Source organism: Xenopus laevis, chromosome 5S, assembly GCF_017654675.1.
Source record: "Xenopus laevis strain J_2021 chromosome 5S, Xenopus_laevis_v10.1, whole genome shotgun sequence".
Classification (NCBI taxonomy): Eukaryota; Metazoa; Chordata; class Amphibia; order Anura; family Pipidae; genus Xenopus; species Xenopus laevis.
The window spans coordinates 47473078-47488637 of NC_054380.1; the positions used below are offsets into that span (position 1 = coordinate 47473078).

A 15560-nucleotide genomic window follows, 5' to 3' on the forward strand; every position below is an offset into this window, starting at 1 on the left:
GTAACCCAAATGTAAAATTTGCATTTGGGTTAATTCAAACTGCACAATTGCCTACAAAATGAAATTGGTCAATGGCATTTGTACTACTACCTTTATCTATTAACATTGTTAAACTGACATCACTGTATATTAAAAATTAATTTTCATGATAGTTCATGATACCACAGAAGACAGAAAATGGCATAGAGTCACAAAGCCGAAGAGTACTGCGAGGGACTTTGGCTTGACTGCGTTGCCCACATAGTGAGTTTGTTTAGCTGGCACTGCCCTGAAAAATTGCTTTGTCTTCGTTCTCACTGGGGGCACAGATGTTAAGTGAATGGAGCTGGTATAGCAATGGATGGTAAAAATATCCTCACTGGAAATGAAGTCACATTTTGTAGACCCTTCTCCAGTAGCATGTGCACCTATTTCTGCCTGACACACTCAGCAGAAGTTAGATCTGGGTGAAAATAGACCTTACAGAGTACTGCGTCATCCTGAGCCTCCTGAAGCTGCTCCTGGCACCAAGCAGGAGAGCAGCATGTCAGGTCTTCGGCAAACACAGAATTAGAATATTATTATTATTATTATTTTCAGGCATTGAACGTGCATCTTGGCCTTCCTTTTATATTAAATTTTCGTGCAGTTTTTTGGCGCAATGACATAACACACATGGGGCGTCTCATTGATGTCAGTGCCTGTCCCTGGGTGCCAACATCTTGGATGAGAAGCAGAGCACTCCGCAATGGTGCTCTCCTGACACAGCATTCCCTAAGGTGCAAGCATTCCTTAGATAAGCACTAAGAGATGAGCTCTTTCACTTGTGTCCTGGGGTTTGGAAAATGACCCCAAGTCTCCAACACAGAATGTGAGACAATAGAAGCCAGCCATAGCAAATAAGAGTAAAGGTGGCCATACACGGGCCGATAAAAGCTGCCGACAGACCGAGTCGGCAGCTTATTGGCCCGTGTATGGGGGCCCCCGACGGGCTTCCCCGATCGAGATCTGTCCGAAAGTCGGCCAGATCTCGATCGGATGGGATTAAAAATCACGTCGGATCGCGGCCGCATCTGTTCGTTGATGCGGTCCCGCGATCCGACCGCCCGTTTGGCGAACGCTAGGATCCGATCGTTGGGCCCTAGGGCCCACGATCGGATCAGCCCAATATTGCCCACCTCAAGGTGGGCATATCGTAGGGAGATCCGCTCGTTTGGCGACATCGCCAAACGAGCGGATCTATCCGTGTATGGCCACCTTAAGAGGAGCAATTAGTCTAGCAAATGTATCAATTACAGATAAAGCCCAAAAAAAGATTGTGTCTTCTTCGTGTGTGTTTTTAATTTCAACTTTTTAACTAGACTTTGGTCTGTTTGATCACAGCCTAATTACACATACTTTATAATTTAAACATATATTGTGGTTAGCAAAACTTTCTCTTTTGCCATTTTGCATCCTCAATGGCTTTGACCAATGGCTACATCCACCAATTCTTTGGCTTCATGCTGATTTCACTTCAAAACCAAGCAATCATGTTTGAAAAAATATAAAATCATATACTTGTACATTATTATAATAGAAACACCATTCCCCCAAAAAGCCCTTACCTGATGCAGGAACAACCAACTCTGGAGATTGTCTCAGTGGGTTCTGCCACACACTTTACAAGTAACTTGAAGAGCTCTTTTAGCATAGTGTTTATCATGCTCTCATACCCAATGTCTACAGGAGGAAACCGTTGCAATATTAATATAATACTGTTTAAATACAAGATTTCTCTACCTAACAGTATTTGACTAATTTTGTTGGTTCAATACACAATAGACAACAAACGCATTTCTACTAAAACATTTTTAAAGAAGGAAAGCTGCATTTATAAAGAATAAATGGGATTGTACATATTGTTTTGAAATGTAAATACAAAGTTTCTGCTCGCTGCTTGGGTAATCCAGGAGGTTAGTACTTCTTGTAGCTGCATAGAAGGAGCTCTAATTGTTTTCTATTTGGGCATACCAAGATAAAAGTAGTTAACACTGACCAATTCTCTGAGGTATCTGACTGACTGTTCAATGTACGGATGTTGTATTACATGACGTATTGCATCTGCAAACAACATTTTAAAATAGGACACATCATCTGCAATCCAAAAGGATCCCAGGATACTATGTTGAAACTAACTCCTGATTCATGCCCAAACAGTAAGGTAAAATCAACGAAATCTTCCAAACTGCAAAACTAAATATGTATAGAATTTGTTAGCTAGGAGGAAAAGGAAACCTCCATTTGTAACATGAACTCATTTTGTTGGCCTAATGTAAAAATCTGCATAAAGAACATCTGAATTCTCAGAATTAAATATAGTTTTATTTATTTTTTTACACAGACAAACCTGATTCTACAACTGCCATCTCTCTGGTTTTGAACCAGACAGTCTGTTTTTTACACAGACTGTCCAGAGCAAAACTGACTGCCTTAGTTTAAGAGGTCTGAAATCCATACAAAACTCTGCCTGGCTGACTCAAAATTCAGTCAATATCTGCCCCATTCATTTACATTATCACCCCACCCACAAACGTCATCTGGCCACCCCTGATGTAATCAGCTCCCCTGTGTCAACTATTCCTGTCTGGATCTTTGCTAGAAAAAAAGGTGGTACTGTTTTCCATTAAAAGAAAACTATTATAGATGGTCTGTGCTGGCAGAGACGAGATTTTCATTGTGAACCGTAGGACTGTTTTTCAAATTTATGCACCCCTAGGCTGACCTGCGTTCGCATACTATGCCTGCCATAGTATGTAATTGCATACTGTGCATCACTCTACCTGAAAAAACAGGAGCCACTCTGGGGACAGATTTAAAAAGCTGATAGAAAGGAGGTAATTGCAGGAAGTCCACGGCAGCAAGCTGAGTCTGCAAGTGTATCTTTATTGGGGTAGTGAACAGCACACTACATGTTTCGGGCAATAGTATGAAAAAAAATCCCTTTGAATACAGTTGATGGAAAGGACAATGTAATTTGTATGTATATTAGATATCACAAAAGAGTTTTATGACCATCCATCATTTATAAACCAACTCAAACTTTCCCTCTTCTTACTACTAGTAAAACAGATTGTGATTGTAAAATGCTTAAAAACATTTTTAATTTACATTGGCATTTTAATATTATACTGAGGCAAATTTTGGTTTTCCAATGTAAGCTGAATATAATGTTTTACCTGAATGAATGAAGCTCTGAATATGTTCAACCACTAATTCACAAGACAAGCCAATAGCATGTTTAAAGTTTGCAGATGCAACATCCCAGTAGGAGTGATCACCATTGCTTCGACTCAACCAAACTGACATCACTGGCAAAAGAAGATTCACCACAGCATATATGGCAAATCCTGGACCTGTGAAACACAGACAAAAAATTATGGTATTCACAATGTAATATCAGCAGTATTTTATATGACAATCAAGGCTCCACATGTTTCACTGGAAAGGCTGCTTTTAACAGTGAACAGAAATAAAAACTCTCAATAAAGGAAATATGACAAAATATATATAATATATTATATTGGTCCAATATATTAACATAGATAGTTTTTTTTAATAATAAATCATTTATTACATAACTATGGATGTCTCTTGGCACAATTTATTATAGCTTACTATAGAAGAAAGCATCCCTGTAGTATGTGGTAGAAGGGGTAGAATATGAATCCTGGTAGTTACTGAAAATGCGGTTGTTTAGGGGCAGTAAGAATGGAACCCTGAGTCCATGAGCCCTTACCTTGTATTGGGCTCTGCAGCAATGGTACAGATTCCCTGAACAATAAGGTATGTTGTTAGTAGGGGTCCCTGTCTACCCGCAGTTCATAAGCTTGCTGGGTAAAAATCAGAAGAGTTCACAGAGCAACCCCAGTCAGCTAACCAGATTGCTGGCAGCATGATTAGTGAGACTATTAAGTATTCTCGTCACATGTTACAGGCACATAGACTTTGGATTACAATGCTTCATGGCAGAAAATTCTTCTAGTTAGAGTTTCCCCATTTACCAGTGCAGTTTGTGATGCCTCGCTGGCAACGTCAGGCAACTCCCAGCACAGTGAAACTAAACACTCACGTCTTCCAGTATGCACACTTCAAAGGCACTATGGGACATCTCTACAACTATCCAGGATGACAGGACAGGCAGCAAAAATCCGAGATTTTCCCGCGTAATGAGGGACAGCTGGGACGTATGCCTGGGTACATGTCAGCCTAAGATCACTACAGGTGAAAAACCTGGAGATCAAAGATTGAGTATGGCTTTAACTGGTTGTAGCCCAGGTGGAGGGCTTGGCTGAGGAATTTGGGAACTAATTGCATGGCCAGGTCTCTATATTAACAACAAGGATTAAAAGTATAGTAGTAGCAAAATATGCAAAGTGGATGGAAATCAATTGTTAATGAACTGTAATAGATAGAAATAAGAAATGACAAGAAATCAATTGGAGCAGAGAAATTAAATTAGCTTATGTTTTTGAGACAAATGTGGAACTCCCCTCAGTTGTTTTTAATGGTGCAATGAAATAGCAATTGATAAATTGGTTAAGTGTAAATATATTTATGAAATGGTTTCTAATATGGGGAATGAATTAAAAAGGATTTTTCGGTAAGTTCAAAATACCCATTTGTAGGCAAAGTGGCACCTAAGACAAAAAAAACAAAAGCAAACTCTCACACCATCTCAATAGAAACTCGTAGGGATATGACTTATAATTAGTTTATCACCATAATTACTCAGAATAAGTACTTCCGATTTGTTAACACGAGATGACTGCTACAAAGTGCAGTCAATTGCAGACATTGCATGTGCTATTGCCTTTATGCTTTCCAGAACTTCATTATGATGTTACCAGTCCTTCAACACATTAAAGGGGTTGGCTGCATACATATTTGTCCTATGCTGAACTTCTGTAGCATTTTACCTGCACATAATTAGAGCTGGGAATTAAAGTATACATTAGGTCTAGGGAACATTCGTTAAAGAAAATAAAAGTTTACCCGGCACTTTAGCAACTTCTCTTAGCAACTCAAAAAGTAAATCAAGCGTAGGTGGCTGGTGCTGGCGAGGACAGTTTGATATAGAAGCAGTCAACTGCTCTAAAAGGATGATCCAAACTTCAATAAGACCTGTAACAAACAAATTGGTAACAAAAGGTCAGTATCATATTAACACAATATTAATCAAAGTGATCATTCTAAACAATTTAAAGAATGTAAATATGGTTTGTGGAAGTAGTCAAGGGAAAGCCTATACTTAATACATACTTTCCAGTACAAATAAGTCTTGCTGCAGAGCTCTGTACATATTAGTGGGCTCCTTTGCTTACATGGGTGCTGATTTACACCATTTACCAATTACACATTTGTTTTAATTAATTTAACTGGATTAGACTGATACAAATTAATTACAGATTATTTACTTTGGGTTCTTGCAGTGGTTTAACATACAGTATCTGGATTGCAATATGTGGTTATTGTGCAGCAGATTTATGGGCCAAAAATGACCAGAACTTGTAACTGACCTCCCCAAACAACAGTGCAGAATATGGATATCTAGAATCTCTGTCTCTGTTCATGTTCAAGTAAAGTGTTTTAATGTTGAGGACAGTATCTCTTTAAAAAATAATTTAAAAAAATGTGGCCATACTCGTCAACATTACAGTTATGCTGAAGTATATAGTCAGCTGTTGCGCAATATGTGCATCCAAAGGAATAACAAATCTACTAGGAGTAGGCAGCAGAGGCACGAGCAATCAGGAGGAGTTACAATTCAGAAAAAAAAAGTCCTTCACTCCTACTAAACTGAACATGCCTTTGCCCATCCTGACCAGCTTCCTCAAGATTTGCATATATAGATTGGGCATATGAGTGTGTGAAAGATGCCAGTACTGTTTGGACCAGCTCTGCTAGATGACTATACTGTTTGACCCAAAAATTCACAAGAGTGCATTTCTTGAAACCTTAGCTTGTCAAATTGGGCTGGAGCCTACCTGTGTCATCATCAAACTCTGATAGAACTGCTTCAATACCATCATCACTGCTTGCTGAACGTTCCTGAGTCCGGCGATGAAGATTAGCTTGCCGCCCACTCAAGAATATTGGCTTCACTGGCATCTTGTATATTTTAGCCAGCAACTAAAATGAGTAAGAAAAAGTTATTTACTGTTTAATTGTTTCACACGTTTTGTGCATTTTGTGAGTGCAATCCAATCTTATTGAGCCAGTTATAAAGAAATTTGATTCTCTTTTACAATTACAAATCTTATCCAACTTCAACAAAAATAAAAAGAGAGATCTGTCAGGCATTTGCATCTATTTTGCTATGAGAGCAATTACATGGAAATAGCTAAAGTGCATCAGACAATTACAACCTCAAAACTGGCCAATGTATGAAATACCCAGGAATACCCTGTATAATGCATCTTTATACTGCTTAGTGATGTCATCAGTTAGAACCGGTGCTTAGTGATGTAATTTGTGTCGTCATTCACCTGTGTATTATAATTAATAAAGTATCCCCTCTTGTAAAATATAAGGATACTAGACATCACCTAAGAGTTTCATCACCAGTAAAAAAAAACTTTTATAGTGTCATGGAACTCATTGATGACTTATAACATCCTTATATTTTACAATAGGGGGTATTTTATTCACTAAACACTATATTTAGATGAAATCACATAATCAGGCCAAAATATTGTTTTGAAAGTTTCATAACTGAGTAAATATTATTAACTGTTGCTTATGAACTTGGCATCTGCATTAGTTGCTAACTGCATTAGTTGCTAACTGCAGGATGTGAATTCAATATGTGGCTGTTATTATTAAAGAGGAAAAGGTGGGTGTTATCTTCACACTTTTCATGCAAAACAAATCTTGTGTATACTCCTTTATCATAACAGTCATATGAAAAAGTTTGGGAACCCCTCTTAATACTTTGGAGTTTTGTTTATCATTGGCTGAGCCTTCAAAGTAGCAATTTCCTTTTAATATATAACATGCCTTATGGAAACAGTAGTATTCCAGCAGTGACATAAAAATTGTTGGATTAACAGAAAATATGCAATATTCATCATGACAAAATTAGACAGGTGCATACATTTGGGCACCTCAACAAAGATATTACATCAATACTTAGTTGAGCCTCCTTTTGAAAATGTAACAGCCTCTAGATGCCTTCTATAGCCTTTGATGAGTGTCTGGATGGCGGTATTTTTGACTAATCGTCCATACAAAATTTTCTCGAGTTCAGTTAAATTTGATTGCTGCCGAGCATGGACAGCCTGCTTCAAATCATCCCATAGATTTTTGATGATGTTCAAGTCGGGGGACTGTGACGGTCATTCCATAATATTGTACTTCTCCCTCTGCATAAATGCCTTTGTAGGTTTAGAAGTGTTTATGGTCATTGTTTTGTTGGAATATCCAACTCCTGCGTACCTTCAACTTTTGTTGATATTGGGTTGAATTCAACCGACCCTCGACTTTAACAAGGGCCCCAGTCCCTGAACTAGCCTACAGCCCCACAGCATGATGAAACCTCCACCAAATTTGACAGTAGGTAGCAGGTGTTTTTTTTGGAATGCGGTGTTCTTCTTCCGCCATGCAAAGCTCTTTTTTTTTATGACCAAACAACTAAATTTTTCACTTTGTTCCAAAATGACTGTGGCTTGTCTAAATGAGCTTTTGCATACAAGTCACTCTGTTTGTGGCATGATTGCAGAAAGGGTTTCTTTCTCTTCACCCTGCCATACAGATGTTCTTTGTGCAAATTGTGCTGAATTGTAGAACGATATACAGATACATCATCTGCAGCAAGATGTTCTTGCAGGTCTTTTGAGGTGATCTTTGGGTATGCCACATATGCCACTCCTTAATTTTTCTTGGCCTGCCAGACCTAGGTTTTACAGCAACTGTGCCTGTGGCCTTCCATTTCCTGATTACATTCCTTACAGTTGAAACTGACAGTTTAAACCTCTGAGATAGTATTCCGTAGCCTTCCCCGGCCTAAACCATGAAACAGGATGTTTTCAGACCTTTTGAGAGTTGCTGTGAAGATCCCATGATGTCACTCTTCAGAGGAGAGAAGCACAACTTGCAATTGGCCACCTTAAATACCTTTTCTAATGATTGGACACACCTGTCTATGAAGTTCAAGGCTTAACGCGCTAATCCAACCAATTTGGTGTTGCCAGTAATCAGTATTGAGCAGTTACATGCTGTCATGGCCGGCACCCGCCGCGCGCACACTAGGAAGCCGGCACACAGAGGGAAGAGGAGCGGCGTGGCGGGCGTCCCCGCCGCACCACTAGACTGCCAGGGCAAGGTATTTTTATTACATTACCCCCCTCTCTAGGGGGGGGCACTGGACCCCCAGGCTTCCCAGGAAATTTAAGATGAAACTTCTTCCTGAGTCGTCAGCCTTGATGTCATCAACTGAGACCCAAGAGTTCTCCTCAGGGCCAAAGCCCTTCCACTTAGTAAGATATTGCAGCTTACCTCGCAGGGAATTGAGGAACTCTTGGATCTCAACACTGGGGGAGGAAGATGATGGACCAGAGTGGCTGGTTTTAGGAGGGAGACATGAAAAGTTAGATATTTTAAATACTGCAGGTAATTGAAGACGAACAGAAGAAGAATTGATTATTTCAGTAATTGGGTATGGACCAATGAACCTGGGCACCAGTTTGAGAGAGGGAACCTTCAATTTAATATTTTTGGTAGATCCAAACAGAATCTCCCACCTTATACTGAGGTGCTTCTCTACGAGCCCTGTCAGCAGCCTTCTTCTGAGCGGAGGATGCTACTGAGAGAGATTTTTGTACCTGTGACCAGATTTTAGAAAAGTGTTCCACAGAGGAGTCAGCAGATGGGACAGGGGAACCAGAACCGGAAAAAGAAAATGCTTTAGGGTGAAACCCATTGACAATGAAGAAAGGAGACACTCCAGTGGAGGAGTGAGTAGCGTTATTGTAGGCAAACTCTGCCCAGGACAATAACTCAGTCCAAGAGGACTGGTTATCAGACACGTAACACCTGAGATATTGCTCTAGGGACTGGTTCACCCTCTCAGTTTGTCCGTTGGTTTGGGGGTGGTAAGCGGTTGAAAAAGACAAATTAATTCCAAGGAGCAAAAGGCCCTCCAAAACTTAGAGACAAACTGAACTCCTCTGTCCGAAACAATATTAACAGGGAACCCATGCAACTTAAAAATTTGAGAAATAAACAGATTGGCTTCTGCTAAGGTTTTAGCAGAAGGGAGGTGTGGAAGGGGAACAAAATGGCTCATTTTACTAAACCTATTCACCACCACCCAAATTACAGTTTTACCCTGAGAGGGAAGCAAATCTACAATGAAATCCATCGAAAGATGGGACCATGGCTTCTCAGGGATTGGCAACGGATTTAACAGACCTTGTAATAAATGACGGGAGGATTTAGACCTTTGACAGACTGGACAGGAATTCACAAAACCCTTAGCATCCTGTTTAAAAGAAGGCCACCACACATGGCAGGACAACAACGAGACAGTTTTGGCAATGCCCGGATGCCCAGCCATCTTGGAGTTATGAACCTCTTCCAAAACTTGTTCCCTCAGCTCCTCAGGCACAAACAGTCTCCCAGAGGGAGTGTCAGCAGGAGCAGAAGATTGAACAGGGGATAACTAGGTGGAAAGGTCAGAATCCAATGCGGCTATGATCAACTCATTAGGGATGATGGGGATACGCTCACTAGAATCAGGGGATACAGGTTACCAAATGTTTAGCACCTTCTAAAAGGTGCCGCCATTCCTCAAAGGCCCATTTGATAGCCAACAATTCCCTGTTTCCAATGTCGTAGTTTGCCTCTGCAGGCGAAAACTTCCCTGAGAAAAAGGCACAGGGGTGCATTTTGTTGGTTATCGGGTGCCTTTGGGAAAGGACTGCCCCAGCACCTACTTCAGAGGCATCCACCTCCACAATAAATGGTAAAGCAGTGTCTGGATGCCGCAGAATAGGGGCAGAACTGAACTCATGTTTGAGGAGTTCAAAAGCTTGAACAGCTTCTGGGGGCCAGGTGCTAGGATCAGCACCCTTTTTAGTCAAATTGGTGATCGGAAGATGTCATTGACAAACTCCTGGAACACTGCGGGGGCATTACATAAACCGAATGGCATCACCAAATATTCGTAGTGGCCATCCCTGGTGTTGAACGCTGTTTTCCACTCATCCCCTTCCCTGATACGTATAAGATTATAAGCTCCCCTAAGGTCAAGCTTGGTATAGATCTTAGCGTCCTTGATTTGATCAAACAGCTCCGAAATCAAGGGAAGAGGATAGCGGTTTTTGATGGTGATCTTATTAATACCCCTATAGTCAATGCAAGGGTGAAGACCAACTTGCACCCGCCCCTGCTGGTGAACAAGAGGGCCTAATGAAGCCCCTTTCCAGGTTTTCCTGAATGTACTCTCTCATTGCCTGGGCTTCTGGCAATGAAATAGGGTAGGTTCTTCCTCGGGGAGGAGGTGCCCCAGGGATCAGGTCGATTGGGCAATCGTATGGCCTGTGAGGGGGTAAAGTTTCTGCAGCTTTCTTAGAGAATACATCCTCAAAATCTGCATAAGCTGCAGGTAAACCTTCTAAAGATGAAGTAGCCATAATTGAGGAATACAACCCCCCACACACCTTGAACCCCATTGAACAACCCCCCTCGAGACCCAGTCAATAAGAGGGTTAAGCCTCTGGAGCCATGGTAACCCCAAAATGAGAGGAGAGGTAGCACCCTCAATGAGGTACAGAGCTATCTCTTCACAGTGTAGATTATCTATACACATAGAAAGAAAACCAGTCTTTTTAGACACTATACCTGACCCTAAGGGTCTTTTGTCTACCGCCAAAATTTTCAGGGGGAAACTTAGAGGAACTAGTGGAATGTTGTGTTTGGCTGCAAATGCAATGTCCAAAAAGTTCCCCTCTGCCCTTGAATCCACAAAAGCGGACACCTTAACAGAGCCCGAAGGCCAGGATAATTTAACTGGTAACAGAACCTTAGAGGCAGATTGGGGAGAGGAAATTCCGGCACCCAAATGGAGCTCCCCTTCTCCATTTAGGCTTCGGAGTTTCCCGGCCTCTTTGAGCATTGGTTCAAAAAATGTCGCTTCTCACCACAGTACATACAAAGACCCAAAGAACGCCTGCGTGCCTTTTCCTCAGGAGTTAGGTGGGATTCGCCTAATTGCATAGGCTCCTCCTGAGGTAAAGGCATAGAGGAGCTTGTCCTAAAACTAGTAACCCCAGAAAAGGTTGTACCCCTCTCACCCCTTCTCTCCCTCTGCCTCCTATCTACCTGGATGGTGAGAGACATGAGATCATCCAGGTTAGAAGATAGGGAGTAATTAACAAGACTATCCTTTACAGAGTCGGATAATCCCAAATGGAACTGACTCCGTAGAGCCATGTCGTTCCACCCTGTTTTAACTGCCCACCGGCGGAACTCGGTGCAGTACACCTCCGCATCTCTTTTCCCCTGGCGCAACTTACGAATCGCGGAATCGGCAGAGTTTGCACGATCCGGATCATCGTACAGTATAGCCATGCTGTTAAAAAATGTGTCAAGGGAGTAATGGGCAGGGTCAGAAGAAGGCAGCCTAAGGGCCCAAATTTGGGGATCTCCCAAAAGCAGGGTCATGGCGAACCTTACTTTCTCCTCACCAGATTGGAAAGAGTGAGGAAAGAAACTAAGGTACAGCTTGCATGCCTCTTTAAAAACAAAAAATTTAGTGCAATCTCAACTGAACTTTTCGGGGAACACAATTTTGGGTTCATGGGGTCTAGTTGAACCCAAAGAAGCAGGAACAGGAACAGGTTGCTGCTGCGAAGCTTGCGTAGCCTCCAGCTGTCGGGTTAGATTAAGGAAACCCTGCAGGAGGTAATTTTGCTTCTGTTCGTGGTCCTCCAAGCGATGTAACAGAGTGGTATGAAGCTCTTCGGTGGTAGTTGGAGGAGCAGCAGCAGCTTCATTGTGACTTTCGTCCTCCATTGGCCCGTGATAATGTCACGGCCGGCACCCAATACCAGAACAAGTGCCAAGTACCCTGGTCTCGGCTTCACCAGTAGTGTGACCACCGTTGGGCTTCGGGAGGAGCCCTCAGCTTACTTGGGTGCCACCTGGACTTAACGAGGGGTGCAAGGCGAGATGTTCTGGCTGGCAAAGGGGCACGGCTGTTAGCAGAGTCTTTTTGGGCCGAAGGTCACGGTACAAAGGATTAGGCAGAATCGTAGTCAGGCAGGCTGGGTCGAGGCAGGCAGATAGCAAGGATCATCAAACAGGCAAAAGGGTCAAACCGGGTGATCAATCAAGGGGTTAAACAGAAGAGTAGTCGTAAGCAGGCAAAGGTCAGGATCCAGAAGTCAGAATAGTCAAAATAGCCAGGCAGGGGTCACAACAGGAATCAAACAGGTTCAGAAGAAAGCAGACAAATAGCACAAGGCTCAGGAGCACCAGGATTACAATCCTATCACGGGCAATGATTACAGAAAAACTGCCCCTTTAAATACATTTAAACTTCGCGCCATTGCGCACTGAATTTTTTCCTGTGTGTATTAATTACCATATTTTACCTGGGAACACCTTCGGAGGTAATCCAAAGCTGGCAGACACAGATCAGTGTATGTTGTGACAGGACCAGATACACAGTCCCCAATTTCTTTACATTCCACTTCACCTAAAAAGAAGACAAATGATTAAACATGGTTATGATATTATTATAACACAAGTGTGCCACATACATAGGTGGCATACCCAACAAAATGATCCAAATGCTTTTCAACTTGTTTATTAATGACCTGGAGGTGGGCATTGAAAGTACTGTTTCTATTTTTGCAGATGATACTAAATTGTACAGAACTATAGGTTCCATGCAGGATGCTGCCACTTTGCAGAGTGATTTGTTGGGAAACTGGGCAGCAAACCAGAAAATTAGGTTCAATGTTGATGAATGCAAGGTTATTCACTTTGGAAAAAATAATATAAATGCAAATTATACACTAAATGGCAGTGTGCTGGGAGTTTCCGGATTTACATAGTGGGCGCCCCTAGGCCCACTTCCGTTATGAAAAAGATCTTGGGGTTTTTGTAGATAACAAGTTGTCTAATTCTGGCCAGTGTCCAGGCCCGGATTTGTGGAAAGACCCACTTAGGCCCGTGCCTAGGGCGGCAGGATTTTACTCACATTGGTTCAAAAACACTGGGGATGCACTGGCGATACAAACATTTTTTAAATTTCTGTGGCTACTAAAGCAAATAAAGTACTATCTTGCATAAAAAAGGGAATTAAATCAAGGGATGGAAACATAATTATGGCTCTTTATAGGTCCCTGGTGAGGCCTCATCTGGAGTATGCAGTGCAGTTTTGGACACCAGTCCTTAAGAGGGATATAAATGAGCTGTGCAGAGACGTGCAAGTAAACTGGTTAGAGGGATAGAAGACTTAAATTATGAGGGGAGACTGTCAAGGTTTTCTCTGGGGAAAAAGGCGATTGCGAGGGGACATGATTACACTTTACAAGTACATTAGAGGATATTATAGACAAATAGCAGGGGACCTTTTTACTCATAAAGAGGATCACCATACCAGAGACCACCCCTTCAGACTAGAAGAAAAGAACTTTCATTTGAAGCAATGTATGTGGTTCTTTACAGTGAGGGCAGTGAGGTTTTGGAATGCACTTCCGGGTGATGTTGTGATGGCTCATTCTGTTAGTGCCTTTAAGAATGGCTTGAATGAGTTCTTGGACAGACATAATATCAAAGGCTATTGTGATACTAAACTCTATAGTTAGTATAGATATGGGTATATATAATTTATGTGAAACTATGGAGGGGTGTGTGTATGCTTGCTTGGTTTTCATTTGCAGGGTTGAACTTGATGGACTTTGTCTTTTTTCAACCCGATTTAACTATGTAACTATGTAAATGCTGCATGCTTATTAAACCAAAATAATGATATGTAATGTATCAGCATTTATTGAGTCCTTCTCACCCTACAAAACCTTGCTGAAGATAATAACATTGCATGAATATGCATCCCTCTTTAAAGCCTACAGTCACTGCATACTGTATATAGTTGTCTACATCTTTACACCTTTGCTTACATCATTAAAGCAAGTGGTTTTATTAAAGGGGACATATAGCATACATTTTCACAATGCATCAAACCATGTAAAATAGAAGTTTTTATTTAAATACCTTTTGGATCAAAAAACGTCTGTATTAGTTTGAAAACTGTTCTCAGCCCTCCCCCTTTGCAACTTCCAGTCCCAGACTCTTCAGTATCTGAGCTGCAGCCGACAGCTCTTTCTGTATAAGCTATACTGCAGCAGGCTCTCTGTCCTATTTATTTAACCCCCTCTCTGCCCTGTTCATTTTCCTCCCCATCCCTTCACTGCTTGTTCCTTTTCCTTGCCCTGCAATAATTGTGGAAAAGAAAAGCAAACTTCTGTATAATACATAATCTGCTGCTAAAAATATTTTATTATTTTCTGGGGGCAATGCGTATCAGCAGTTAGTGTAACTACCATAGTCATTTTCTACATCGTATTATGTTGTATACAAAAGCAATCAACGTCTTTTCGGTTTTCCTTTTTTACCCCCTGCATCTGTTATTATATGTTATACAATTCCAGAACATCAGCTGCATTTATTCCTGCACCTGAGCATAAACTGTTCCACAACAGCTGCATTTCCCCCTTGCAACTCCCTGCACCTGATTATAAATTGTTCCAGTACAGCTGCATTTTACCTTGCAACTCCCTGCACCTGATCATAAATTGTTCCACAACAGCTGCATTTTACCTTGCAACTCCCTGCACCTGATTATAAATTGTTCCAGAACAGCTGAATTTTACCTTGCAACTCCCTGCATCTGGTCATAAATTGTTCCAAAACAGCTGCATTTCTCCCTGTAACTCCCTGCACCTGGTCATAAACGGTTCCACAACAGCTGCATCCCCCTTGCAGCTCCCTGCACCTGGTCATGAATTGCTCCAGAACAGCTGCATTTCTCCATGCAACTCCCTGCACCTGGTCATAAATTGTTCCAGAACAGCTGCATTTTACCTTGCAACTTCCTGGACCTGGTCATAAACTGTTCCACAACAGCTGCATTCCCCTTGCAGCTCCCTGCACCTGGTCATAAATTGTTCCAGAACAGCTGCATTTTACCTTGCAACTCCCTGCACCTGGTCATAAATTGTTCCAGAACAGCTGCATTTTACCTTGCAACTCCCTGCACCTGGTCATAAATTGTTCCAGAACAGCTGAATATTTCCTTGCAACTCCCTGCAGCTAATCATAAATTGTTCCAGAACAGCTGCATTTATCCTTGCAACTCCCTGCACTTGGTCATAAACTGTTCCACAATAGCTGCATTCCCCTTGTAACTCCCTACACCTGATCATATATCAATATGAAGGAAAACAAACCTACAGCTGCTGTTCTGGAATATCATACCAGTAAATACAAATGTACACTGTTTATATTATAATGTAATAGAGGCAGGGAGATGG

At 41.6% G+C, this 15560-nt stretch overlaps 1 protein-coding gene across 2 annotated transcripts in view; it reads right to left on the reverse strand.

Annotated features, from left to right (window-relative positions):
* arfgef3.S (ARFGEF family member 3 S homeolog) overlaps positions 1 to 15560 on the reverse strand; it is a 175335-nt gene that overhangs the window by 22107 nt on the left and 137668 nt on the right. For both annotated transcript variants that reach the window (XM_018265297.2, XM_041564498.1), the window contains exons 25-29: positions 12615 to 12718; positions 6006 to 6150; positions 5014 to 5142; positions 3198 to 3374; positions 1587 to 1701 (exon numbers count right to left, since the gene is read on the reverse strand). In XM_018265297.2, coding sequence (XP_018120786.1) covers positions 1587 to 1701; positions 3198 to 3374; positions 5014 to 5142; positions 6006 to 6150; positions 12615 to 12718 — 670 coding nt within the window. The remainder of the gene's footprint in view (positions 1 to 1586; positions 1702 to 3197; positions 3375 to 5013; positions 5143 to 6005; positions 6151 to 12614; positions 12719 to 15560) is intronic.